This window comes from Capsicum annuum, chromosome 3 (genome assembly GCF_002878395.1).
Source record: "Capsicum annuum cultivar UCD-10X-F1 chromosome 3, UCD10Xv1.1, whole genome shotgun sequence".
Classification (NCBI taxonomy): domain Eukaryota; kingdom Viridiplantae; phylum Streptophyta; class Magnoliopsida; order Solanales; family Solanaceae; genus Capsicum; species Capsicum annuum.
Genome location: NC_061113.1, coordinates 23,610,156 through 23,638,113, shown reverse-complemented (window position 1 = coordinate 23,638,113; position 27,958 = coordinate 23,610,156). Strand labels below are relative to the sequence as shown.

General features: G+C 32.4%; 1 protein-coding gene across 1 annotated transcript; it reads left to right on the top strand.

Moving 5' to 3' along the window:
- The first annotated feature begins 12,803 nt into the window (after window positions 1–12,803).
- LOC107864097 (probable serine/threonine-protein kinase WNK9) lies at window positions 12,804–16,892 on the top strand. Its single transcript, XM_016710360.2, has 7 exons — window positions 12,804–13,248; window positions 13,386–13,423; window positions 13,574–13,801; window positions 14,268–14,488; window positions 14,748–14,905; window positions 14,992–15,427; window positions 15,508–16,892. The coding sequence occupies exons 1-7, from the start codon at window positions 13,174–13,176 to the stop codon at window positions 16,545–16,547; spliced, it is 2,196 nt and encodes a 731-aa protein (XP_016565846.2). The 5' UTR covers window positions 12,804–13,173; the 3' UTR covers window positions 16,548–16,892.
- Window positions 16,893–27,958: the final 11,066 nt, after the last annotated feature.

Sequence of the window (27,958 nt, the reverse complement as noted above, 5' to 3'; positions counted from 1 at the left end):
AGATTTAGTTTAGACTAGGATTTATATTTTCGTATTTTTTTCTATTTTTCAGACTGTATAATTGGACTGAACTTTACGTTTCTGGACTGCTTTGTTTTGTTTATTGTTTGATTATTTTACGTTCTTTTGTGTGGTTTATACATTTCATAAGGCCAAAAATAGTCGATACACTCTACCAAGCGACCGTGGTTGAACCACGGGATCGAGGGGTGCCTAATACCTTCCCCTCGGTCAACAGAATTCCTTAGCCGGAATCTCTGTTCGCAAACCAGTTTAAGAGTCAAATGGTTTTTCGAAAAAGATTTTTCAAAGGTGACTTGGCACACCGGATTATGCCAAGTGGAGACTCTGAATAAAAAATGTAAATAATCCTTTTCCGAAACAAATTTTCATTTCTTGTCACTTAAATAATAAAACCCTTTCGAACTTTAAAATATACGTTTTTCTTGGAGTGCGTGAAAAAGGGGTGTGACAGTTCTTAATACTCACATAAACTGTTTTGTAGGTTTAATTGTGAATGATGCTTTCCAAGTAGCAGCGATAGTTGAAAGGCTACCACCTTTGTGGAAAGACTTCAAAAACTACTTAAAGCATAAACGCAAGGAGATGACTGTTGAAGATCTTATTGTCCGACTTCGTATTGATGAGGACAATAAAGCTGCCAAAAGAAGGTCAAAGGGGAATTCTAAAATTCATGGAGCACATATTGTAGAAGATGACCAAAATAATTCGAAGAAAAGAAAGAAAGTTGAACATGGAAGAAATCAACCCGAGAAAAAGTTCAAGGGAAAATGCTTCAACTGTGGCAAAATTGGTCATAAATCCACAAATTGTCAAGCCCCGAAGAAAGGCAAGAAAAAGGATCAAGCAAATATGATTGAATCCAATAAAGAATGCGATGATTTGTGTGCTATGTTCTCAGAATGCAACTTGGTGGGGAATCCTCACGAATGGTGGATGGATTCTGGTGCCACCCGCCATGTATGTGCCAATGAGGAGTTGTTTTCATCATTTGCTCCGGCTCAAGCAGAAGAAATGATCTATATGGCTAACTCCACTACTGCTAAGGTGGAGGGAACAAGAAAAATTTGTTTAAAGATGACTTCCGGCAAGGTCTTGACACTGAACAATATGTTATATGTTTCAGAGTTACGTAGGAACTTAATTTCTGTTGCACTCCTAGATAAGAACGGATTCAAATGTGTAACCGTTTCTAAAAAAATTATAATTAGCAAAGGAGAAATGTATGTAGGAAAAGGCTATCTGATCGAAGGCCTTTATAAGATGAATGTAATGACTGTTGAAATAAATAAAAGTTTAAATTCTTCTTATTTGCTTGAGTCTTATGATTTGTGGCATGAACGTTTAGGCCATGTTAATTACAAAACATTACGAAAACTGATTAACTTAGAAGTTTTGCCAAACTTTGAGTGCAATAAATCAAAGTGTCAAACGTGTGTGGAATCGAAGCATGCAAACAATGCTTATAAGTTCTTTGAAAGGAATTCCAATCGCTTAGACTTAATACACACTGACATTTGTGATATGAAGTCAACACCATCACGTGGTGGGAAAAAGTATTTCATAACTTTTATTGACGATTGCACTAGATATTGTTATGTCTACTTTCTAAATAGTAAGGATGAAGCAATAGATGCGTTTAGGCAATATAAAATTAAAGTTGAAAATCAGTTAGACAAAAAGATCAAAATGATAAGAAATGATAGGGGCGGAGAATTTGAATCTCCCTTTGCGCAAATATGTTTAGAGAATGGACTAATCCATCAAACTACGACCCCATATTCACCTCAATCTAGTGGAATTGAGGAAAGAAAAAACCAAACATTGAAGGAAATGATGAATGCCTTACTTATAAGTTCTGGTTTACCGCAAAACTTATGGGGGGAGGCTATCCTTACGACCAATCGTATACTCAACAAATTTCTCCATAGTAAGACACAATCAATTCCTTACGAAAAATGGAAAGAAAGGAAACCCAACTTGAAATATTTCAAAGTGTGGGGGTGTCTAGCGAAGGTTCAAGTTCCTATACCTAAAAGGGTTAAGATAGGACCTAAAATGGTGGACTGCGTGTTCATAGGATATGCAAAAAGTAGTAAAGCATGTCGATTGTTGGTTCATAAATTCAAATATCCGAATATTAATGAAAATACGATAATTGAATCAGACAATGCTGAATTCTTTGAAAACATTTACCCGTATAAAACTAGACATGAACAGTCTAGTGGAGGATCTAAACGACCTCGAGATGAACCAAGTGAGAATGTACATAATGAAGAAAATATAAGACGTAGTACACATCAAAGAACATCAACTTGGTTTGAATCGGATTTTGTAACATTTCTCTTAGAAAATGAGCCTCAAACATTTAAAGAAGTGATGCCGTCGTCAGACTCATCCTTTTGGAAAGAGGCAGTCAATAGTGAGATAAATTCAATCTTAAGCAACCATACATGGAAATTGGTTGACCTTCCTCCCGAAAATAAATCTTTAGATTCTAAATTGATCTTCAAAAGGAAAATAAAGGAGATGGTACTATTGACAAATACAAGGCAAGACTTGTAGTAAAAGAATTCAAACAGAAGGAAGGCCTTGATTACTTTGATACATACTCGCCAGTAACAAGGATAACCTTGATTCGAATGTTAATTGCCTTGGCGGCAGTATATGATCTTCAAATCCATCAAATGGATGTGAAGACCGCATTCCTATATACATGGAACAACTTGAGGATTTTGTGGTTCCAGGAAAAGAAAATAAGGTGTGTAAACTTGTTAAGTCACTTTATGGACTAAAACAAACACCTAAGCAATGACATGCAAAGTTTGACCAAACCATGTTGGCAAACGGATTCAAGATAAATAAATGTGATAGATGTGTTTACATTAAAGACACTTCAAATCACCAAGTCATTGTTTGTTTATATGTGGATAATATGTTAATCATCAGTAGAGATATTTCTAACATAAATACAACAAAACGAATGCTCGAGAGCAAGTTTGATATGAAAGACCTTGGAGTTGCAGATGTGATCTTAGGTATAAGAATCCATCAAACTCCACACAGAGCATAGTCACAGTCTTATTATATTGAAAAAGTACTTGACATGTTCAAGTATATGGAATTCGATATTGCCAAGACTCCATTGGATATGAACTTTGCACTTTAAAAGAATGAAGGTGAAAGTGACTCACAATTGGAGTACGCAAGAGTATTGGGATGTTTAATATATATAATGAACTGTACACGACCAGATAGCTTGTACTATTAGTAAATTGAGTCGGTACAGGAGTAATCCCAACAAAACTCATTGGATGGCAATGAAAAGAGTTTTGGGGTATCTTAAATACACTCAAAACTATGCTTTGCATTATAATAAATATCCTGCGATAGTTGAAGGATATAGTGATGCAAATTGGATCACCGGATCGAATGAAGTAAAATCCACAAGTGGATATGTATTTACTATCGGTGGAGGAGCAGTTTCTTAGAAATCATCCAAACAGACTTGTATCGCTCACTCTACAATGGAATCTGAATTTATCGCATTAGATAAAGCCGGTGAAGAAGCAGAATGGCTCCAAAATTTCTTGAAAGATATTCTGTATTGGCCCAAGACAGTGGCACCAGTATGTCTACACTGTGATAGCCGAGCGGCAATAGGTAGGGCGGGAAGCATAATGTACAACGGTAAATCTCGTCACATACGACGAAGACATAATACCGTTAGGGAACTTCTCTATAGTGGAATTATCACTATTAACTGTGTAAAGTCAAAGGATAATGTGTTGGATCCACTTACAAAAGGCCTATCTAGAGAAGGGGTGGAAAGAACATCCAAGGGAATGGATTTATGGCCTAGGACGAGTCAGCATGGCGGTAACTCTACCTAGAAGACTGAAGATCCCAAGAGCTAGGTTCAAGGAGATCAAACAAAGTTGTGTTTGACAGGTTCAACATTGTCAAATACCCAACTCATTCTCATGATGTAGACAATGTTTAGTAAACAAGGATAAGACTTCAGGTGAAAAGTCGTTTAATGATTATCTAAATTTGACAGATTTGACCAAATAATTTAATCTACAGGATTGAATGTTTAGAAATCACCTATGTGAGGGCAAAGTGAAAGCTGCTTAAATGAGAATGTTAGTAAAGGCCTATTTTCTAAGCTCTCATGAAACCGGGACGTGTTCATGGCTGAAAAGAACAAAACCATGAGAACCATAAACGTTAAAAGGCTGGTTGTGTGACATGTATTATCTAGGTGTACAATAAATTTCGACGGTTCAAAGATATCAAATCTACCGATTGACCGAGTGCATCCGATGCATGTTCACTACGAAAAGTTCAAAGGGAAACCCACTTATCCAGATGCAATCAGTATTTGCTTGATGATCACATACTTGTCCGTAAAAATTTTACAAAGAATAGTCATTCCCATTCATGTGGAGGATTGTTGGGTTCATAGTAGATGAAAGAAGTGTGAATGGAAAAATAAAGAGTAAAAGGGTAGATGGAAAGAGACACTAAAAATGGAAAGTGTACTCCCAAATTGGCAAGTTTACTCTTTCTCCCACATTGGTGGAAGAAGAGAACTTGAGAGTGTCTAAATTGAGAAACACTAACTCCACATGAATAGTGAGGCAAGAACTAGATGATGCCTCGCGCCGTCGTCGTCGTCGCTCGCTTGGCTCGGCTTCGGCTTTGGAATTTCAAAAAAATTTCTGTGTTCGATACTTCATTTATATGCATTTTGGTGATGTTTTTCTGAATTGATGCGTTGTTTCAGTGAACGTTGAACAGATGCATTGTTACAGTAAACAGATGCACTATTCCAGTGAACAGATGCACTTTTACAGTAAACAGATGCACTATTACCGTAACAGATGCACTGTTCCAATGAACCGGTGCACTATTTCGCAAAATAGTGTAATGTTTCAGCAAAAATACTGCACTATTTTGGGGAAAAACGACCATACAATTTCAAAATAGTCACACCTCTAAGTTGAATCAATGCCACTTTTTCGAACAGGCATGTTATGGCTATAAAAACCTGTCTTCTTCCACAGGTTTGATGCAATGAAATTTTCAGAATAAAAACTCTCTTCTTTTCTTTACAAATATTCTGTGTGATCAATCAAAGATTTCTGTGCGTTCGAAGAATCTGCCTATTTGAGGTACCGCTATAGTCGGATTGAAGGTCATTTTATCCTGGGAGGAAAAATTCCACTACCTCGAGTACAGTGAGGGGAATTATTTCCTTAAGGAAATTCTGTGAATTCGGACGACTTGGCCTATTCAATTTTTGCTTCATCTTATTTTTCCTGAAAAATAATACACCTCTTGGAAAGGTCATTTTGATCTTGTGTTGAGGATATTTGATACTTCATTGTGTTCTTATTTATACTTCAACTCTAGTTGAAGTTATTGTTGTAATATACAGATTCTGCATACCTGACCATATTGTGGGAAATAACAAAAAATTCATGGAGAATTGTAATCCTAAATATGTCATGATGTTCTTGTAACTGTAAATGTTGGAAATATATGGCTAGATCTTAGAAGCAAAAAGTTATACATAATATGAATATAAAATTACTAAGAGTAAATTTTTGTATCCTTTTTTTTTTACACAAACACTCTCGAGCTTAGTTACTATCAAGAAAACGAACCTTGAGTAACAGAGCATAACATAGTTTATAGTTATAAATTATACTCCTCCTTACCAAAATTGTTGTCGCATTTAACTTACTTCTCGAGAGTTAATTTGACTAATTTTTAAAATTAAATTAAACGAGATTAATTTAATATTTTAAAACTAAAGTTTTGAATATTCAAAAATGATATAAAAAGTACTATAGATTGTAATTCTTCTCACAACAATATAATAAAAAAATATATCTTAAAATATTGATCATTTATATTATTGACTCAAGAAAAAAGAAATCAGGACAAGTGAAAAGGAATAGAGGGAGTAAGTGCTAAAGGTTAAAATCTTAGGGATTATTTGATAGGAGGGACAGAGGCGGATCCAGAATTCTGAGGTACCGGGTGTCATGCCGTCCAAGTAAGATTTGCGAGTCGATTCTTTTAATTTTGGGTTATAATTTGGGTTATTTATCATTTTTGAATTTTATAAACAAATCGATCAAATGCGTTTAGTGAGTTATGTTCTTTTTTTTTTTTAGATATTCTGAGATCAAAAACTTCTAAATTGTTTAATTTTTTCGATATAAGAGATCTTATTCTTCAAAACTTTGAGAGAGAAAAAGAGATTTTTCATGTTAAAAATTTAAATTTATATAAACCATATGATACAGTTATCTTAATATATTCATATTCCATTACCTTTATAAGTTGAGAGTGTTGTTGCAGATATATAATTTGAAAGAATTAAAAATTATAGCTTCAACTTAATCATCTTCACTTAGTTCAAACGATCTAAACTTTAAATTTTAATATCTCTAACATAATAATATCCATAATTTTATAGACTTAAACCTTTTTAAAAAATTTAATATGTTCTTATTAATATTTATGCGACGTTTAAGATTTAATACTCATTAATGCACACAAATACACATGAAACACTAGTATCAAGAGATTAATCAAGAGAAAATTTTAGAAAAGCAAGAATTAATTAAAGAAAAACAACCCATTTAAATTAATAAAAAAAAAGTAAGTAAATGAAATTAATGATAAAAACTAAAAAGGGGAATAAAAAGATTACTAAGCCCTTGACGCACATCTAACGAAAAAGACACAAAAAAAACAAAGTGAGGGTGGTTGAAGTGCTAAGCAGCTTCCCTTTGTGCAGACAAAGGAAAGAAGCCAAAAATGCAAAACGACACACATCTAACGAAAAAGACACAAAAAAACGAAGTGAGGGTGGCTGAAGTGCTGAGTAGCTTCCCTTTGTGAAGACAAAGGGAAGAAGCCAAAAATACAAAAGCTCATTGATAGGGTTTGATCCCTGATCTACTTTCTTCCTATTACCAGTGGCACTAACTACCACTTTGTACATGAGGTGGTAAGTATATTATATATTCAATTCTTCTGCATTATATGCATATATACACAGTGTCTCAACCGAGGTCTGCGGGTACCGTGCCACCCCACGAGTACACATAGATCCTCCCCTGAGGAGGGATAAGGGATACCCAATCTCTGAATTAATTTTAAGATGAACTTATTTCAAAATTTAGTTGGAATAAAATACATGTGATAACTCATCTCGAGATTAGTTATTCTAAAATTGTAATGTTATTTTTTTTTACTTCTTGAACATAGATAACTAATTTCAAAATAATTAATCGTGAAATTAATACAAGCAAGTGACCCCATACTCTTTCGTCCGTACTCTTATCTTATCAAATGTGCATATGTCATTACGATCGAGTAAATAAAACAAAATATGAGCATAAAATTTAAAAAAATTCTAAATATAGTCTATTTTGGATCAGAATAAAACTAAGACAATATACACTATTCACTTCTACTTGTGATTTTTAGTGTTTGAGAGTCAAACTGAGTAAAGAGGTATTTAAATTGACTTATTTTTAAATATTTTTAACTTTTAAATAGCTTTTTAAATTTTAATAGCGTTTGATAAAGTTAAAAAGTGTTTTTAAACACTCACTTTTAGGCCCAAGAATAAAAAAATTAGTCAAAAGTCAAACACCCTCTAAATAAAATAGGGTTAAATCGTTTACACCCCTAAACTTTGCTTTAAAAATCAAACAACTTCCTCAATTTTGAACAATAATTATTCTCCCTCCTTTTTCCTATTTGATTTTTAAATACCTATTTTACCCTTATATTTATATCAACATTTGTATCTTTACAAAAAAAAAACTTTTTATAAAAATATTTTTTATTTTTAATCTATATATATAACATATTTTCTATAAAAGTTAAAAATTATTTTTAAGATAAAAAAATAAAAGTGAAAAATATTAATTGAGTATATAATTTAATGACAAACTATAATATTATAAATGAGCAAAATAGCAAAAATTAGTTTTATTAAAAATCAAACTCTAATATATATCTATACGTGAAAATAATAGGTGATTATAATTTTATAAATATGTTTCAATGTAGGTATACAAAATAATTAATAATCGAGGGTCTTTCAGAAACAATCTCTCTAACTCTCCAAGGTAGTGATAAGATTTGTGTACCCCTACCCTCCTCAGACCTCACTTAAATTTTTCATTAGATATGATGTTATTGTAGATGTATATTTGTTATAAATCAAATGATTGTTGTTGATGCATTTTAAATTATAACTTAGAAAATAATTCATATTAACAACCAAAACTCGTTTATCTAGATAGACATTAAAGAATAAGAGAAAATAAAATATGCATCTATATACATAATTACATACTCACATACATACTTAACACACACACACACACACACACACACACACACATATATATATATATATATAAACTAAATTTTAAAAGTACCTTTAGATTTTGTAATTAATTATAAAAGAATTTACTAATAATGTTAAAAGGTGGGCTTGAGAATTTATATACCTACATTGAAATATATTTATAAAATTATAATTACCTATTATTTTCACGTATAAATATATATTAGAGTTTTATTTTTAATAAAATTAATTTTTACTATTTTGCTCATTTATTTCATTATAGTCTATCATTAAATTATATACTCAATTAATATTTTTCACTTTTATTTTTATATCTTAAAAATAAGTTTTAACTTTTATAGAAAATATGTTATATAGATTAAAAATTTAAAAATATTTTTATAAAAAGTTTTTTTTCCTTAAAGAAAATGAGATACAAATGTTGATATAAATATAAGGGTAAAATAGGCAATTTAAAAAATCAAATAGGAAAAGGGTTAAAATCGTTAACACCCCCGAACTTTACTGTAAAAATCAAACACCCCCCTCAACTTTGAACAATAATCATTCTCCCTCCTTTTTCCTATTTGATTTTTTAAAATACCTATTTTACCTTTATATTTAGATCAACATTTGTATCTCTTTTTTTTTTTTGAATTTTTTTTTTATAAAAATATTTTTTTATTTTTAATTTATATAACATATTTTCTATAAAAGTTAAAAATTATTTTTAAAATAAAAAAATAAAAGTCAAAAATGTTAATTGAGTATATAATTTAATGAAAAACTATAATATTATAAATGAGCAAAATAGTAAAAGTTATTTTATTAAAAATCAAAACTCTAATATATATTTTATACGTGAAAATAATACGTAATTATAATTTTATAAATATATTTCAATGTAGGTATACAAAATAATTAATAGTCAAGGGTCTTTCGGAAACAATCTCTCTACCTCTTTGAGGTAATGGTAAGGTTTGTGTACCCCTACCTTCCACAACCCTCATTTAAAAAATTTCACTAACTATGATGTTGTTGTAGATGTATATTTGTTACAAATCAAATGATTGTTGCTGATGAATTTGAAATTATAATTTAAAAAATAATTCATATTAACAACCAAAACTCGTTTATCTATATAGACATTAAATAATAAGAGAAAATCAAAATATGCATCTATATATGTAATTACATACTCACATACATATGTAATACATACTAGTTTAGAGTACGTGCTTTGCACGTGTATATAATGCGTTAATTATTAATAAATGTATATAAAAATATATTGCAACTACGTCTATGTTATATGATTAAGTAAAAAACTTTTAACAAAATACACAAAATTTATAAGATAAAAATATACTTAAAGAAAAACGTGCAAATCTAAAGTCACATGATAGTAGTCTCTAAAATGACTTTGATATTCGTTCAAGACTAAACATAAATAAAGTCTATATGACCAAGCTTATTTATTTTTAAAAGTGTTTATTTTTAAAAAGTGAAATGCTACTTGTAGCTTTTTAGAAAAAGCATGAACTTAGCGACACGTAATAGAAAGCGGTATACATAAATAATACATCTTTTGGTATCTTATCCCACATTGTTAGGTGAATGACAAATTTAAAAAGACATTGATCTCTCATATATATCAATAGTTAAGTAATAGACATCACATGCAAGTTAAAGTAGTCGATGTCATTAGTTTTTTAAAAGAACTTATGTCAATTCTTAAAACAAGTTATGCATAAAGTTAAGGAATGCTCGCGTAACAGAGAAATTAATCCAGAGAAGTATTCATAGATTAAAGATAGAGGCTAGGATAAAATATGGATGATAAAAAACTTCACTTACTTTGAAAGAAATTCTTGTAAGATGGAAAACAGCTTATACTGCAGGTATTAAAGGAGAAACAGGTACGGGACACAAAACTATACTAATAACCTAATCTAGCGAGATAACGCTAATTATCTATTAACCTTCTATACTAATCTTCAACCTCCTAATTCTCCTATCTAAAATTGTCAAGATGCGTCATATCCTATGTAATCACTTCTCTATGGCCTAGCACTACCCTTCCTAGAACCCGCCATAATCAATCTCTCTCCCATCTCCTTTTCACATCTCTTCTTCATATAACTGAACTATCTTTTGTAACTCACAGTGCAAGTTGAACTCCTTATTAACTGTCAATGCTATATGTTTGGTGCTCATCATAGTCTTCTCTGATTTCTCAAGTCCCTAATCTTGTTCTACATTAATAGTAAAACCAATATATAACATGCAAAAGAATTAGAAAAACCAATAGCAGGAGAAGTTTCCAAAGTACATAACAACTTGGCTTTCATAATTTGCCTTTGAAGACCAACACCACCATAATGAAGGCCTGTACTTCTGCTCATAGTATCTGTTGCTTTTTTTTTTTGGTCCAAGCGAATTGTACCTATTGGCAAAGTCGGTTGTTTCTCCTAAAGATTTAGGCAAAATTCCTATATAAACAAATTTAAGCCGTCTTAATTATAAATTGGACCTCCAAGCTTAATAGGATTTCTATCCAAATTGCAGTAGGTCACCAATTGATTCACACGAAGTCTACAAGAATTCTAGACTTAAAATAATTACATTAACTTAATAAAATTCAATAATAATTTGAGGAAAAAAAGGCGAAAAGACGATTTTATCTAAAGTAAAGACTTTTAATGAAGGGTAAAAAGTTCGATTCACTTTTGTAAGAGTCTTCACACTTTTAATATATTATAGATAGATATATATCATAAATATAGATAATATAAAAATTTTGAATGTAAAAAGTACCTTTAGATTTTGTAATTAATTATAAAAGAATTTACTAATGCTAAAAGGTGAGCTTGAGAATTTGTATACCTACATTGAAATATATTTATAAAATTAAAATTATCTATTATTTTCATGTATAAATATATATTAGAGTTTCGATTTTTAATAAAATTAATTTTTACTATTTTGATTATTTATTTCATTATAATTTGTCATTAAATTATATACTCAATTAATATTTCTCACTTTTATTTTTTTATCTTAAAAATAATTTTTAAATTTTATAGAAAATATGTTATATAGATTAAAAATAAAAAATATTTTTATAAAAAAGTTTTTTATTTTTTAAAAAGAGATACAAATGTTGATATAAATATAAAGGTAAAATAGGTATTTTAAAAAAGTCAAATAAAAAAAAGGAGGGAAAATGATTATTGTTCAAAGTTAAGGGGTATTTGATTTTTACAGTAAAGTTAGAGGATGTAAACAATTTTAACCCAATAGGAAAAATGAGGGAGAATAATTATTGTTCAAAGTTGAGAGAAATTCGAGGATATAAACGATTTTAACCCCAATAAAATATGAGTATAAAATTAAAGAATTTGTAAGTATATAGTCTACTTTAGATCCAGCAAACCGAGGAAGTACTGGGGTGAGGTGATTAGGCGGGACATGGAGAAGTTACAGCTCACCGAGGACATGACCCTAGATAGGAAGGTCTGGAGGACGCGAATTAGGGCAGAAGACTAGGGCCGGTTTGGGTTGCTAGTGTAGGGAATTACTTGGTGGGGGTTTTATTCTTGTTATGATTCCGTGTTTCATATTTTATTACGAATCTGTGTGCTTTCCTCTGTTTTCTAATACTTATGGGTGCCGTATTTATGTTATGTAATCTAGTTCTGTGTTTTACTATGAGTTTGTGTGGTATCTCGTGACTTGAGCCGGGGATCTATCGGAAATAGCCTTTCTACTTCTTTAGAGATAGAGGTATGGACTGCGTACATCTTAGCCCCCCAGACCCCACTAGGTGGGAATACACTGGATTTGTTATTGTTGTAGATCCAGCAAACCTAGACATTATACTCCCTTCCTTCACTATTACTTATCAATTTGTTAAGACTCTGACCTTCTTGTTTGACAGACCTTCTTGTGAGTTAAACTGCATTAACATTAATTAATATTTTAAGATATATCATATGAATTATATTAATATAAAAAATTTATATAAAACAAAACATGAATAAATTCAAATGAACGGAGGAAACATATTTATGTGTACGGAGAACATGAGCGGGGACAAACGTGTGGGTGCATAGGTGGTGTGTTTTTGGGTTTTTACAGCTCGTGATGACGTAGAAAAAAAATAAAGCAGGCCATAATAAAGGTCCTTTGTCATGATATGCTTGTTTAATTTTCTTTGGTGTTTGGTTTGGCGTAGGGTGAAGGTGGGGGTGGGGTAGTTCATATGTCATAGATTAATAGCCTTGAGAAATCTTTGCCATGTTGGCTGTCTATGAGTTGTTACAAAAAATAAAATAAAATAAATGGCCTTTTTCTTTTCAATGGACTAACCAAGGCCTCTTTTTTTTCTTGGTGACCAAAAAAAATGTTATCTTATTATAATTAAAAATAATTTAAAATTAAATTTTTTCTTTTATCATTGATTAAATGATTATAACTATACAAATATTTCAAAATTATTTATTTTTATTTTTTCTTAATCATCGTGACAAGTTAAACGATGCTAACATAAAATAAGATACATAAATAGTGACAAATAATATAGAACTTTTTCACAAATAACATAGTCCTTGGATTTTCTTCTATTAATCTTGGTTGAGTGACAAATCATCATCTCCTTCTCTCTCTGTCCATAAATCATCATAGGGAATAAACAAACAAGATAGAGTGGAGTAGATTATCCTAATACTAATTGAAAAAGAAAACTATAATAAAATTTACAAGGAATGAATGGTGTCATTGACTTTGAGTTAGATGATTCTGAGTTTGTTGAAGTTGATCCCACTGGAAGATATGGAAGGGTATGTTCTTGCTTTTGTTGCAATTGTAAATTCATGAACTTTGTGTCAGTTTTATTGATTTGTTTAATTGTTTGTGTTATTCTTTTCCTATGATATTGAGTTCTCATTTGCTTACTTTTGTGTTTTCTTGAATTCAGTACAATGAAATTCTTGGTAAAGGGTCATCAAAGACAGTGTATGTGCTACTCTTTCTTAGTTTGTTTATGTAAAAATTGAATCTTTTTTTCATTTTTAGCATATGGGTAATTCAAGAAACAGGCATTGCATTTATGTAGTGTCTTTTTTTGATCATTTTTTGCTGATTTGGGCTAATTTTTTGATGCAGATATAAAGCTTTTGATGAGTATGAAGGGATTGAAGTAGCATGGAATCAGGTGAAACTTTATGACTTTATGCAAAGTCCTGAAGATCTTGAGAGGCTGTATTGTGAAATTCATCTGCTCAAGACATTGAAGCATAAAAACATCATGAAATTCTACACTTCTTGGGTTGATGTTGCCAATAGGAACATTAACTTTGTCACAGAGATGTTCACTTCTGGCACTCTTAGACAGTAAGTACAAATGAGGGTCCTTGATCTTGTACTCTCTTATTTACTTTTAGTAGTGTGGCCCAGTAATTTATTTGGTTCATAGTTCATCATTCTTTAGAACATTTTGAGATTATTTGATTATGGTATTTCAATAAGTAGTAGTCTGTTGTGATGTCTTGCTGTCCGTTCATATTAGTAGTCGTAGTATTACTCCTATAGTTTCTGTTATTGTTACTATGTGTTTTTTGGATATTATTTGTTGTTTCTTGTACCCCTGTTACAACTTTTTTGGGGACTGCTTTGGACTATTTTTCCTTGAGCCGAAGGTTATGGGAAACAGCCTCTCTACCTCTGAGGTAGGGGGTAAGGTCTATGTACACTCTACACTCCCCAAACCCCACTTTGTTGGACTACACTGGACATGTTGTTGGTGTTGTTGTGGTCTGTTGTGATGTGGATTGTGGAACGATTTGTTAATCTTGGACAGGTACAGGCTAAAACATAAGAAGGTTAACATTCGAGCCGTAAAGCGTTGGTGTAGACAAATCCTGAAAGGGCTTCATTACCTGCATAGCCATGATCCTCCTGTTATACATAGAGACCTCAAGTGTGATAACATTTTCATCAATGGGAATCAGGGCGAAGTCAAAATTGGTGATCTTGGCCTTGCTGCCATCCTCCGCAAATCCCATGCTGCACGTTGTGTAGGTAATTCTAATGCTATCATGCTTGATCAAAATTTTGAAGAATAATTGGAACTTTCATCATTTGATTGAAATATGTTGGTGCATATTTCATATTCTATCGAGGTTAAATTCTCCTGGAAAATGGTAATTGTAATACTGTCGCGCTAGACAAAAGTCTTGAAGAATAATTGAAATTAATGATGTGATTCAAGATCTCTTAGTTGTGCAAATTCACACATAATCCACCTTTAATTCTTCTGAAAAGTTGTTCGTCCGACCAGGAACACCAGAGTTTATGGCTCCAGAGGTGTACGCGGAGGAGTACAATGAATTAGTGGACATTTATTCATTTGGAATGTGTATTTTAGAAATGGTGACCTTTGAATATCCATACAGTGAGTGCACTCATCCTGCTCAGATCTACAAAAAAGTGACATCTGTAAGAACAAAACATCTTGAAACTTGGTTTAGATTTTGCTTTTTAATGCATATACATCAAGGTATCAGCATAGATTTGTTGTGTAGGGGAAAAAGCCAGATTCTCTTTACAAAGTCACAGATCCGGAGGTTCGTCGATTTGTTGAGAAATGCTTGGCAACGGTATCTCACAGACTATCCGCAAGGGAACTTCTTGATGACCCTTTTCTTCAAGTTGATGATTATGTATCCGATTCAGACACACCAAATTATTTGCAAGACTCTGACGAATTAGACCCTATCTTGGGGCATCGACCCTCGAGCATATGTGATAACAACTCTCTTGTAAATGGTTGTCTTGGTTACCTTGGATATGAACCAGAGGATGATTCGTACTATCATCAACTTGAGTATGAGGCAAATGAAATTGATCTATTCACAGACAACGAAGAGGATGATATGGAAAATGTTGATATCAGCATCAAGGGAAGGAGGAAAGATGACGATGGCATCTTTTTACGACTCAGGATAGCAGATAAAGAAGGTTTTTACTTTATTATGGCTTCATATCACTAGTGTTAAGTAGTCTTGCTATAAACTGATTTGCTTTATTTACATTTACAGGTCGCGTCCGCAACATTTATTTTCCTTTTGACATTGAGAATGACACAGCACTAACTGTCGCTACTGAAATGGTGGCCGAGTTGGATATTACGGAACAAGATGTTACCAAAATAGCAGACATGATTGATGGTGAGATTTCTTCGTTAGTGCCTGAGTGGAAGAGGGGGTTTGTGATAGAGGAAAGCCCCGACTACATGAACCGTGGCTGCTGTCACAAATGTGCTTCTAATGGTTCTCTTGTGAACTACCTATCATCCAATAGTCCAGCACCGCCCAGGAACTTGCAAGTGCTACATTGTTCCAAGCATGGATGTGGTGCTATGCATGGCCGTTTTGAGGAGATAACATACCATTTTGATGGCTCTGAACAATGTCTCACTGACCGTGCTCCTGAAGGCTCATTGGAATCTGATGGTGTACACTATACTGATATTTGGGCCCAAGTTGACAAAACAAAATCACGCCCACGAGGCTCTGTTGACTATCACTCTGATGTTAAAGACAAATCGGTGAATGAATCCACATATGGTTGTGAGGAGAAACCTATAAGTGTCGATAAGCATGACAAGTCTCATCCAAGCCTACAAGACTCCCACTCTTCAACTTCTTCAGGAGCTAGAACTCCAGTAGAAGATAATGAGAATGAGATACGGCGGGAGTTGAGGTGGCTCAAGGCCAAGTACCAAATGCAACTAAGGGGGCTTAAAGATCAGCAATTAGGAGTTGTTCCAAAATATTCGCGTCAAAGGTTAAGCAACAAAATCCCAAGAAATGATAAGGTATTGTCAGATTCAACTCCATCAATAGAAAATGATCATCTTCTACTACAATCATTTACATCAGGCAAGAATTTTTCATCAGACATCCCCATAGAAATCGAGAACGAATGTTCTAATTCTAAAGTCAGAAGATATCCACTTGCATATGGATCTTGCAGCCCAGAGCACATGGTCACTGCACAGAGCTTCTATACAGGGGCACTGCTCCCCAACTCACTTCACAGGGCCACATCTCTTCCTGTAGATGCCATAGATTGCTAAAGCTCATGCCTTTACATGACTCACTCAATCGGACATTCATCTGAAGCCTCAAAGCAACACTGACCGGCAGTTCTTCTGCATGATTCATGTATTTTTTCAACTTGTAGACTCTTAGCTCCAAGTGAATGTTACCTTCTTCTGGAACGATTAATGTAAATAACGTTGGTAGAGAAATCCTGGTCTCACCAAATCAACTTTCTTGCAATTCAACAAGGGACAGACATAAATTATATGCAACAATCATGTATTGGAGAAGTGAATATACTATAGACATTATAATAAAACATTCAGCTGAGTGCTTAACCAAGAAATTTAAGTGCACTCAAGAATCAAGAACTTGTTTGACATGAACAGTTTCTCTTCCATTCTTTTAAACTGTTAGATTGTTCAATATTTGGTTGAGGGGATGGACAATTGTCTTTGTATGTGGTGTTTAGCAATCTTTCATCTCGGGTTGAGTCAAGTCCAATGTCCATTTTGAAGTTTACTCCGTGGGAACTCATGGCATTGTTCCAAGTATTATGTGACAGTTGCATACTTTCTGGAGTTCATTCATTGCAAGACTTCAAATGAACTGATGAAGGGTTCTTTTCTTCGTCAATTCTATGCTTATTTTCATTTGGTGAGGGGGCAAGAAGGGGTTGAGTATGTACATCTATTTTTGTCTCTCAACCATTTTGGGGCTCGACTAATATGAATTCGCGTTGAAAAGTCTCATTTTGGAGGTAACCGCCTCCTTAACAAAGATGATTTTAGGATGTGACTAATCTAGATTTGCATTGAACAGTCTCATTTTGGGGGTCCTATTTTTGGTTTCTCCTTTAGCGTGTGATATCCATTTTGGGCTCTACTAATCTTGATTTGAGTCTTTAAGTCCTACTTTGGGGTAAAATCCTCCATATCAATGACGATTCTAGTCCAAGTCCTCGAATCCTAGACATCTAATTAAGGACAAATAGTACTTACCACCTCACGACAACCTTTTGAGGGTGGTTGAAGGCTTATGTTCCTCAAAATTACTCCTGAAGTAAAGTAAAAAAGGCAGTGTTGTGTCATTTGCTGGAGTTTCAACTCATATACATAATGTGAAGAAAGTACATCTTCTTTTCTAACATGCCACTTGAACTAGGTTATGTTAAAAGTGACATAAAGTAGCACACGCGTACACATTCTTTTGCATTATGTTTCCTTTTTTTCCCCTACTCAAAACTCAAGCACTTGAATTTGACCTTCCTATGTTTTTGGTTAATCAGATTACATGTACCAAATACCATGTACCTGCCAGATAAAAGATCAATTTGGTTCTCTAGAATGACCAAAGAGGTTACAACTAAGAATTTTTAGACCAATAGAATACATATGCCAAAGTTCAAACTATATAAATCAAAAAGATTTAGACAACAGTTTTGTGATAAAACATCTTGACATAAGAAAAGATTCTAGTGTAATGTCAAAGACGAAGGTGCAAAAATTGGTTCAGATTATAGGTTGGAATTCCAAGTATAATATTATTTGGATCCCCTTTTGAATTTTTTTTGGTTTAATCACTAGATCGAATCCTATATGCATGTATAAAAAAACAAATATGAATGAAGTCAGAGACGGATTTAAGATTTGAACTTTGTGAGTTCTTTATTCTAACATATCAACTTAAATCTTAGTAATTGAGTTCTTAATATTCTACCTAGGCTTGTGTGTTTGTGGGTGGGGTGGGGGTTGTTTAACTTTCTACTTAGTTACTATAATAAAGTTAAAATTTGTTCATTAAAATTTAGTTTGATAAATCTACATCAACGTGAATTTCTGGACGTACTACATTATAAAGATAACAAATTTCATTAATTATTATGTATTATCAAATCATATGTAGTTTATTGGTTCATAAAAGTAAATACTAAACTAATCAAACATATCGATATGTTGATAAAAAGAAGCCACTTTCACTTTCTATCGGCTTTGGACCGAAAGAGAGTGAGATGGAATGCAGAACAGATCTTGCATTAGACAATCTTTTTAAGAAATTGTAGCCATTGGTTGATGAAGCAAAATTGAATGACTTGTTCATTCTTAGGGACTTGGAGAATGATTGAGTTGGTTGGGTCTCATAAGAGCTTTTAAAAAAGATATTTCTCATTAATCGAATGGAATCGCTTGTAAAATGGGAAGATTGAAAGATAAGTTAAGTGAAAGAGATTTTTCGCATATCTAAAGAATAGAAAGTGAATTTTTTTTCTTTTTGTTAAAAGCCTAAAGAAATGAAAAGAAATCTTCTTCTTTTTTAGATTGAAATAAGAATTTAAGTTTATTGTATCGTCGGTGTACTTTTTCTTTACACCATCAAGGTACCTTTTACCTGCTGTAGCTGGTCATTCATTTTCAGGTAAAAATGTAAAAATGAATGACCTACTACAATAAGTAAAAGTCACTTGATGGTGTAAAAAAAAAGTACACTGAGGATTCACCAAACTTAAACTCTTGAAATAATATTGGGCTGACAGATGAAATCATGGGCATTTGATATGATACAAAATACGAAAACGAATCTAAAGTATGAAAATAAAAAATAACGAAGAAAAAAGACGATAAAATAGATAGACACAAGAAAGGAAACGTAACCAAGGTATATTAAACTAATCCTCAAAAGTAAATCTAATACAAGGTAAGGATATCGTACATCCAATCAACCTTCATTTTTAAACAAACATTCTATAAGAACTCTCCAATCACACTCTCAAGTGTTTCATCAAGAATCAAAATAAGCTAACGAAAATAAACCCGAAAATTATTATTTATAGTCTTATTACAAAAGGCCAAAAGTGCGGTTCACTTGACAGCTAGTCGCCGAAGTCATTGCATTGCTGCCTTTTAGTGTGTGGCCCTTCTTGGGTCATGTTGACGGGCTAGTCAAGCTAGTGACGCCTCATCGTCCCTTTGATCACTCGTAGGCAAATCCACTATTTTCTCCTCTTGCGCTCTGATTTCTGCAAGGTGATATGTATCACTGTCTTAATAAAATCAGATTTTAATAAAAGAAATTAAATATATAGATATACATATAATAATAATACTATAATAATAATTTAGAGTTGTCTTTATTCTTACATATTAGTTATTTTTTTGTATAGTATTTTAAAAAGATACATAACATTTAACTTCATATATTAATGTAATTATTAATAAAAGTAAATATTAATTCTAGTTAATAAAATGTTATTTATTTGTTTGTAATGTATTAACTTAGATGTTGTTAAAAATTTTATTTATTAACTGAAGTTTTAGTTGTTTTATTCAATGTTTTAAAGTATTTCTGATAAAAATTAGATAGTTTTTTCTTTCTTTATTTTTTTAGATAATTTTTTTAAATATATTTCACAATTTTCATTATTATTTCAAGTAAAGTTGAATCATAAAATTTACTATTAAATTTTGAGGCCTCAAAACCTTAAAAGGTCTAAAAAAATACTTTACTCCTTGAGACAGGATGAAATCGTTAGTGAGTATAATTTTCTTTTCATGGTGATGATGTGACAGAGGATATGTGAAAATAGGTAAAATGAATTTTTGAGGCGGCATGCATATCTATGTACCTCATGTATGCGATATATATTTGGATATATTTACATCTACCTCTATATCTACAATATATTATAAGTGTAAAGATCTTTAAAAAAATAATTTAAATTTTTTGTGTTTTATTAAAATACTTCACAATAAATTATATGTTCTTCCTATAATTATATAATTATAATCATATTTATAATATTAATTTCTAAATATATAAAAAGAATCTTGATAAAATAAAGACTTTTAACTCTTAAAATATATGATAAGTCTTTTTCCTTTTTGTACGTGAAAAGAAATTTTAGAATATAACTCCTAAAATAGATGGTAAGAGATATTTAAAAAAATAATATATAGGGAAATTTTTTTTATAAACTTATATGAGATTAAAAACGGGTTGTCATTATTTTCAAAAATTTCAGCAAAGAAATCGCCATTTAAATTTCATTGCCTTAGAGATGCATATTTCAATCGAGGGTTGTAACTTGTAAGTGCACTATTTCCTTTCAATTCTTTTTATATATACTAGATTAACCGTATTGCCTCGCACGTTTAACGTTTGATCATTTAAAATTAAATAATTTTATTTTTTGCAGAGATTTTTAATAAAGTTTAAAAGTTCAAATCACTTTTTAAATATTCTTCACACTTTAATATAATAATGTAAACATAAACATATATTTTAGTATAAACACATATATATTTATCACCAGAAGTTCTAAGAGGTTGATAGATCATCACTTTTGTATTTGTCATTCAGTACCTCATTCTCTTACTATCAGAGACTAAGAGAGACGCATTAATTTGAACTTTATTTGTGGTACGGTTAATTTTTATACATATTTAAAAGAAAAAAAATAGCCAAATGCCCCCTCCCCCCTCCCCCAACCTTTGCCCAAAATTCCAATTATACACTTCAACTTCACGGGGGTCCTAGTACCCCATTGAACTATTTAAACCTTAAATTATTACCCCCTTAAAAAATCACACCCAGATGTGTAATAGAAAGTGATCAATACGCATTTGCCATGTCATGCCCATTATTTTCACGTAATATTATATTTTTATATAAAAAATTAATTATTGTTCTTTAATATATATATTTTCTTTTTTTCTCTTTCCTTTCCATTCCCCTTTTTCTCTATAACTTCCTTGATTTAAATTAGAGATGCTGATGGTATTTATGTGGATTTGTATGCGTCTTCTTCGTCGGAGGCGGTGGTGGTAGCGGTAAAGGATAGTAGTAATGGAAGGGGGAAGAAAGGTAGGGATGGATTTTTATGAGTACAACAAATGGTGGAGTGAAATTTTTTAGTGTGGGAAATCAGGGAACTAGAGTAGGTGGATTGAGAAAGGCGGCACCGGTGGAGAATGCATTGTTGTATAGTTGGAGGATTTGTATAAAGGAGTCAAGAGGAAGATGATGTTTAAGATTGTTGAAATTTATTTAGTCCCAATCTTTACCCCTCTTGTTAATTTTATTTTAGATTTATTTATCCTTTTAGTTTCTTCCGGTGATAATTACTACAATTTTTTTTTATCTTTGTGTTGAATTTTCAATTTTCTTTTTGAAGTTGAAGAAATGTGAATTTTGGTGTGAATTTTGTGCTTGAGCACATCAATGAAATTGTAACACAAAAAGAAACTCACTGAGATGAGGAACATGAGAGAGATTAGTCTTGGATGTCATTGATGAGTTCTTAAAGGTTTTTGTTTTGATACACTCAATTTTCCACCTTAGAGTTTGGGAAGAAAATAATTTTATTTTAAATTAAAAATGTTCAGAGGGGTGATAGAACCCTCGTGAAGATCGAATGTGTAGTTGGAATTTCGGATAAAGGTTTGGGGGGAGAGGGTAAACTATTTTCTATTTAAAATCTTTCCTTCTTTTGAAAGTCAATGTATGGTGAGTTTTTCCTTTTTTTTTTTCTATATTTAAAAGTTTTTCTTGTTTTTAAAGTCAAATCTTTACAAAATCATTGATTACATTCTTATTATGCACTTAAAACTTTTAAAAATTTGGCACTTTTTAATTTTTTCTTATTCTAATGTTTTTATATTTAGTTCTCGATTTTTCAAATCTTCTTAAATCAAATTTAGTTGATTTAAAATTCTTAAACTAATGGAAAAAGTATTAATTATCATTAATTCTGACGACTTCTAATAAGGAAAGGTGTTAGCATAAGATATTAAATTAAATTTTTAAATATTCTTAAAATCAAATTTAGTTGATTTAGAATTCTTAAACAAAAGAGTGTTAGTTGTCATCAATTCTAATGTCTTCTAATAAGGAAAGATTGCACTTTGGGCGTGTTGGTTCTAGCTATTTTTTCCATACTAGCAACTCGGGATTGAGTCCAACAGACTACATTCTTTTGCTTTTTTGTTTTCAATTTTAACAACAAAAGTGATAGCAGGGATTCGAACCTACAACATCTTGTTTAGATACTAAATCCTTTACCACCGGGCTACTAGACTCATTTATTTTTATAAAGCTGAGTTTTATTTATTACCTTAAAACTCATATTTGACCGGTATATTTGTATTTTTGTCATTGCTTAAGCCTCTACCTATTAGTCAGTCAGACACGATACTATTCCTCAGTCGTCATTTGAAGATTCTTGACCGCTTATGTCAAGATCAATTGTCATTGGAAGAATCTTGACCGCTTAGGTCAAGATTAGTCGTCATTGAAAAATTCTTGACCGCTTATGTCAAGATAATGGTGCACCCGCACTCTTCAAATCTTGGGTTCGCCTCTGACTATACATAATCTATAAAGAAAAACATGGGTACACATGAAGCCTAATGCCTTTGGGCGGATAGATAACGCGCGCGCGAGCGTGTATATATATATATATATATATATATATATATATATATATATATATATATATATATATAAAACTGAACCTTGATGAACTAAACGAATTAATTAATCAATCAAAATTGGCTTCAATCATTATGTATTGAACAAAAGCAAAAGCCTCAACAACGATTAAACGAAAGTCATAGAATTCCATTAATCTAATCTATATTTATCTATATCTATATCTATAATTATAATTATATTATAGATATAATACATCAAAACCCCCCTAAAATTGTCTCCCCAACTTACTTTAGCACTTAAACTAATCTTCTATTTATTTACCCCCTTAACATCTTTATAGTGAATTTATTTCTCCCCTTATGCCGACGTGGCATTTTCTTTACAAAAAAAAATGCGTGAACAGTATTTTTTTTTTAAAACTAATATTTATATATATATAAAGAAAAAAAAATCCTCCTCTTCTTCACTCAACCCCGCCAAAAGCGCCCCCCCTCCACTTCTCCTTAGCAAACACCCCCACCCCACTTCTCCTCCAATTATGAAAGTTGCCACCCCCACCTTTAATTTATCCTCCTTCGACCTCTTAGATCTATAAAAAAAAATGAAATTGAATTTGAAAATTAAAAAATCTACATGGTTTGGATGTTTGGTTGTTGATTTTAGAGAATTTGGTATTTGATTTGATCAAATTTTTCATGTGGGTTGAGTTTTTTATCACTATTTTATGATATTTTTCGATGGTGATAATTAAATTTTTCAAGTGGGTTGTTCCAGCGAAAATTCGCCGAAAAAACTGGCAAGTGTGGTTGTGTGGGGGTGGACGGAGGTGGATGGGGGTATGCTTGGGTGTGGGAGTGTAGGGGTGGATGGGGGCGTGTGTGCAGGTGGGGATAGATGGGGGCAGGGGGGGAGGGGGTGGTTATGAAGAAGATGAAAAATGGGGGGTGGGGTATTTTTTAATTTAAAATATTTTATATATTTTAAAATATGTGTGTGTGTGTATATATATATATATATAATATTTATATATATATATATATATTTTTATATAGATATATATAAAAATATTGAAAAAACACTTTATTTACGTGGCTATAAAGTGACGGTGATATGGCGCTGGCGTATCAGCGAGTGTGATGCACTCTTCCTCATGAGAGTAGTATTATATATTAAGGGGAGAAATTAATTCACTATAAAGATGTTAAGGGGGGTAAATAATTATTCGTAAAGTTTAAGTGCTAAACTAAGTTGTCGGGATAAGTTCAGGGGTTTTTTATGTATTATCTCTGTATTATATTATAATATATCAAAAGTGTGAAGGGCATTAGAAATGTCAGTTTGAACTTTTTGCCCTTTATTAAAAGTCTTTGCTTTAGATAAAATCATCTTTTCACTAATTTTTTTCTTATATTTAAGAGTTGAAAATTAATTAAATATATTTATGGTAAAACCATTTCTTATTAGAAGTCATCAGAATTAATGGCAACGTAATACTTTTTTCATCAGTTTAAGAATTCTAAATCTACTAAATTTGATTTTAAGAAGATTTGAAAAATCAAGAAATCAATGTAAGAGCGTTAGAGTAAAAAAAATTAAGAAGTATCAATTTTTTAAAAGTTTTAAGTACGTAATAAGAATGTAATCAATGATTTTGTAAAGATTTGACTTTAAAAACAAGAAAAAAATTTAAATATACAATATATATAAAAATAATTGTGCCTTAAATTTAAATACAAGGAAAGATTTTAAATATAAAAAAAATGTACCACAAATATGGTTCAAATTGATGCGTCTGTCTTAACATCTCAGCAAAGAAAAAAGGCACTGCATGACAAACGTAAAAGTAATGATCCATCAACCACTTAGAACTTTTGGCGGTAAAATATATATGCGCTTACACTAAAATATACGTTTATGTTAACATTATAATATTAAAGTGTAAAGAACCATTGAGAAGTGATTTAAACTTTTACACTTCATTAAAATTTTTCGCAATAGATAAAATTATTTTATCCACCGTTTATCTTATCAATAGACTACCTACTCCGGTCTTAGATAATATTTCTCCTTTTGAAAAGTTATTTGGAAAATTTTCAGATTACAAATTCTTAAGGGTGTTTGGTTGTGCTTGCTTCCTATATTTGAGACCATACAACTCTAACAAATTAGAATTTAGGTCTCTCTAATGTGTTTTCTTAGGATATAGCGCTCATCATAAGGGATACAAATGTCTGCATGTTCGTACTAATAGATTATATATATCAAGACATGTGATTTTTGATGAGTCATATTTTTCCTTCAAGGTTGCTGTTTAGCCGTCCCTATCTTTGTTGTCCCCAACCTAGTCGTCTGCTTCTTCACTTCCTCCTTAGTTGCTAGTTGTTGCACCTTATAGTAGTTTTCTTCTCCACTACAAGTTACTCCTAATACTGCTTTCTCTCATGATGTACAACAACCGTGCAATGTACATATTAATTCTTCACCTCCAGTAGTTACTTCATCCAGGCCAAGTGCTTCTTTTGTTCCACACCCTATGATCACTAGAGCTACAACCAAGAGCACCTCATAACAAGCTAACTCGGCCTCCAAGTACTCACTCCTTCCTCCATCCCTTCCTATCGAACCTACTTTTTTCTCCCAAGCCAAAAAGGATGTGAATTGGAGGCAAACTATGCAAGAGGAGTATAATGCCCTTATTCAAAATGGTACTTGGTCCTTAGTTCCCTCCTTCATTGCCAAAAATATCGTGGGATGCAAATGGATTTACAAGTTGAAGCTTAATCCAGATGGTTCAGTTGAGCACTACAAGGCAAGACTCGTCGCTAAGGGGTTTAGTCAAGAAACTGGAGTTGACTATCATGATACATTTAGTCCGGTTGTAAAACCGACTACTATTCGAGTTGCTATATCATTGGATCTATCAAGGGGTTGGTATCTTTGACAACTTGACGTCAAAAATGCTTTTCTCCATGGACGTTTACATGAAGAGGTTTATATGACTCAACCTACAGGTTTTGTGGATCCTAAATCATGTATGTAGTCTCCACAAAGTCTTATATGGACTCAAACAAGCCCCAAGTACTTGGTTTGAGAGACTTAGTTCCTCTCTTTTTGGTACACAAACTAACTACGGAATCGAAAGCTACAACTACTATACGAATACGAAGATAAAGATAGAATGGAAAAGTAGTAAGATAGACGCAATGAAAGAAATTAAAAGCAAATAAAGGGTATATAAAACCCTAAACCCTCAATCAATATACCAAACAAAGCACCTAGATTGTACGTAGACATCAAGAGAATCGATTACCAAGAAACCCACGTTTCTAAACAAAGTATCAACACAAGATAATTAGCTTGCCTCACACTCTCAATAGAGTTTACATTCATAATTCATCAAAAGCTTATCAAATGAAATGTCTAAGGCATCTATTTATAGTATTTCCTTTACATAAATAGCCTACTACAAAAATAGCCCTAAAGTGGCTATTTGGAAATAACCCACAAGGGCTCTCTTTATTCCTTGTTTCATGGTTTTCCTCGGCTCTAAGCTATCTTACAAACACGACATTGTTTAATTAGGAGCTTGAAGATGGGCCTCCAACCACATTCTTGGATCCTTAGGGCGACCATGTCTTGGACCTCTTTATGTTGGACTCGAGTTGAGTGATCAAAAAACGTTGACACCCATTTGAGTTGTATCATCCTCCCCTTCTTGAAAAGGATTTGACCTCGAATCCAAACCTTGCAAAACCAAAGGAAGGACAAACAAACACGATATCCTCATAGCATGAGGGTTAGAGTTACACAATCAATCATAGCATCATGCCAAGGTTGCACACACTTAAGATATCACCAAGCATCAAAATGATCAATCAAGGGTGTATAACCCCATATTATAGAAGCTACTTGTCCATTCAAGACATTTGGACAAAGGGATATGCTAGAGTAACCATGGTAACCAATCAACTGCTCCTGAAGGCTCACAGAGATTCCAAGTCTCAATAAGCTCATAACCTTTCTATAGCACTCATATTTGTTAGAGACCCTTCTCTTATACAACTTTGGCCTCTCAAGTTGATTAGAAATCTGCAAGAAAGACTTTTTTTCATAGGGATGAGTTCCAACACCCTCACCCGTGGTTGGCTTATCTTCTTGCCCGAGCACCAAGTCGTGTGGAGAAGAACCACCATATTTTAAATGATCATTGGGATCAAATCGGTAGAATGAATATGGACATAGGTTTATGAAACACTTCTTTCCCCTAAGATTACCACCAATACAATCATGTATACTCTCTATACTAGAATGATCATCAACAAAGGCAGTTGGAGGGTCACTCCTATTCACTCGGCCAATATTTTCAATATCACCATTCACTTGAGGTCCTTTAAACACTTCACAAACACCCCTAAGTGGTAGGCTAGGTTTATACACAAGGTTGTCCTTATGACTTCCACAAGACAATGTACTATCACTCATCACAATGGCTTTAACACTAGGTAGACACAAATAAATCTTGTTAGAAGAGTCAATTTTGTCATCATTAGGATCAACTAGTGTATCCACACCTCAAGTTGTACATTATCATCATGAGGTAAAGATACATTAGGCTCACCTAAAGATAATCAATAATTCACACCTAGTTGGCTACTAGCCTCATTCACTAGAGTGAAAGAGTTAGCTTGGTTACCTTGAGTTCATTTGTAGCATGTCGACTCAAGGAAGATTGAAGATTTGGTGGATTGGGAAGGGTGAAGGTAGGGAAGCTTAAAAGATCTATCATATTGTCTATCTTTCTTGAGAGAGAACCTTCCATCCCTTTCATTCTTCCTTCAAGAGATCTTAATCGGCTATCCATAGCATTAAGCTTCTCCATAATGGAAGCTACCATAGCATTTGTGGAGTTATTACTCATGGTGTGTGATGTTTCACCTTACTGATCCATTGTACCTATTAAGAAACACTAAACAAAACAAAAATAACAAACAAGGTAAAGGTTAGGAAATCAACCTCA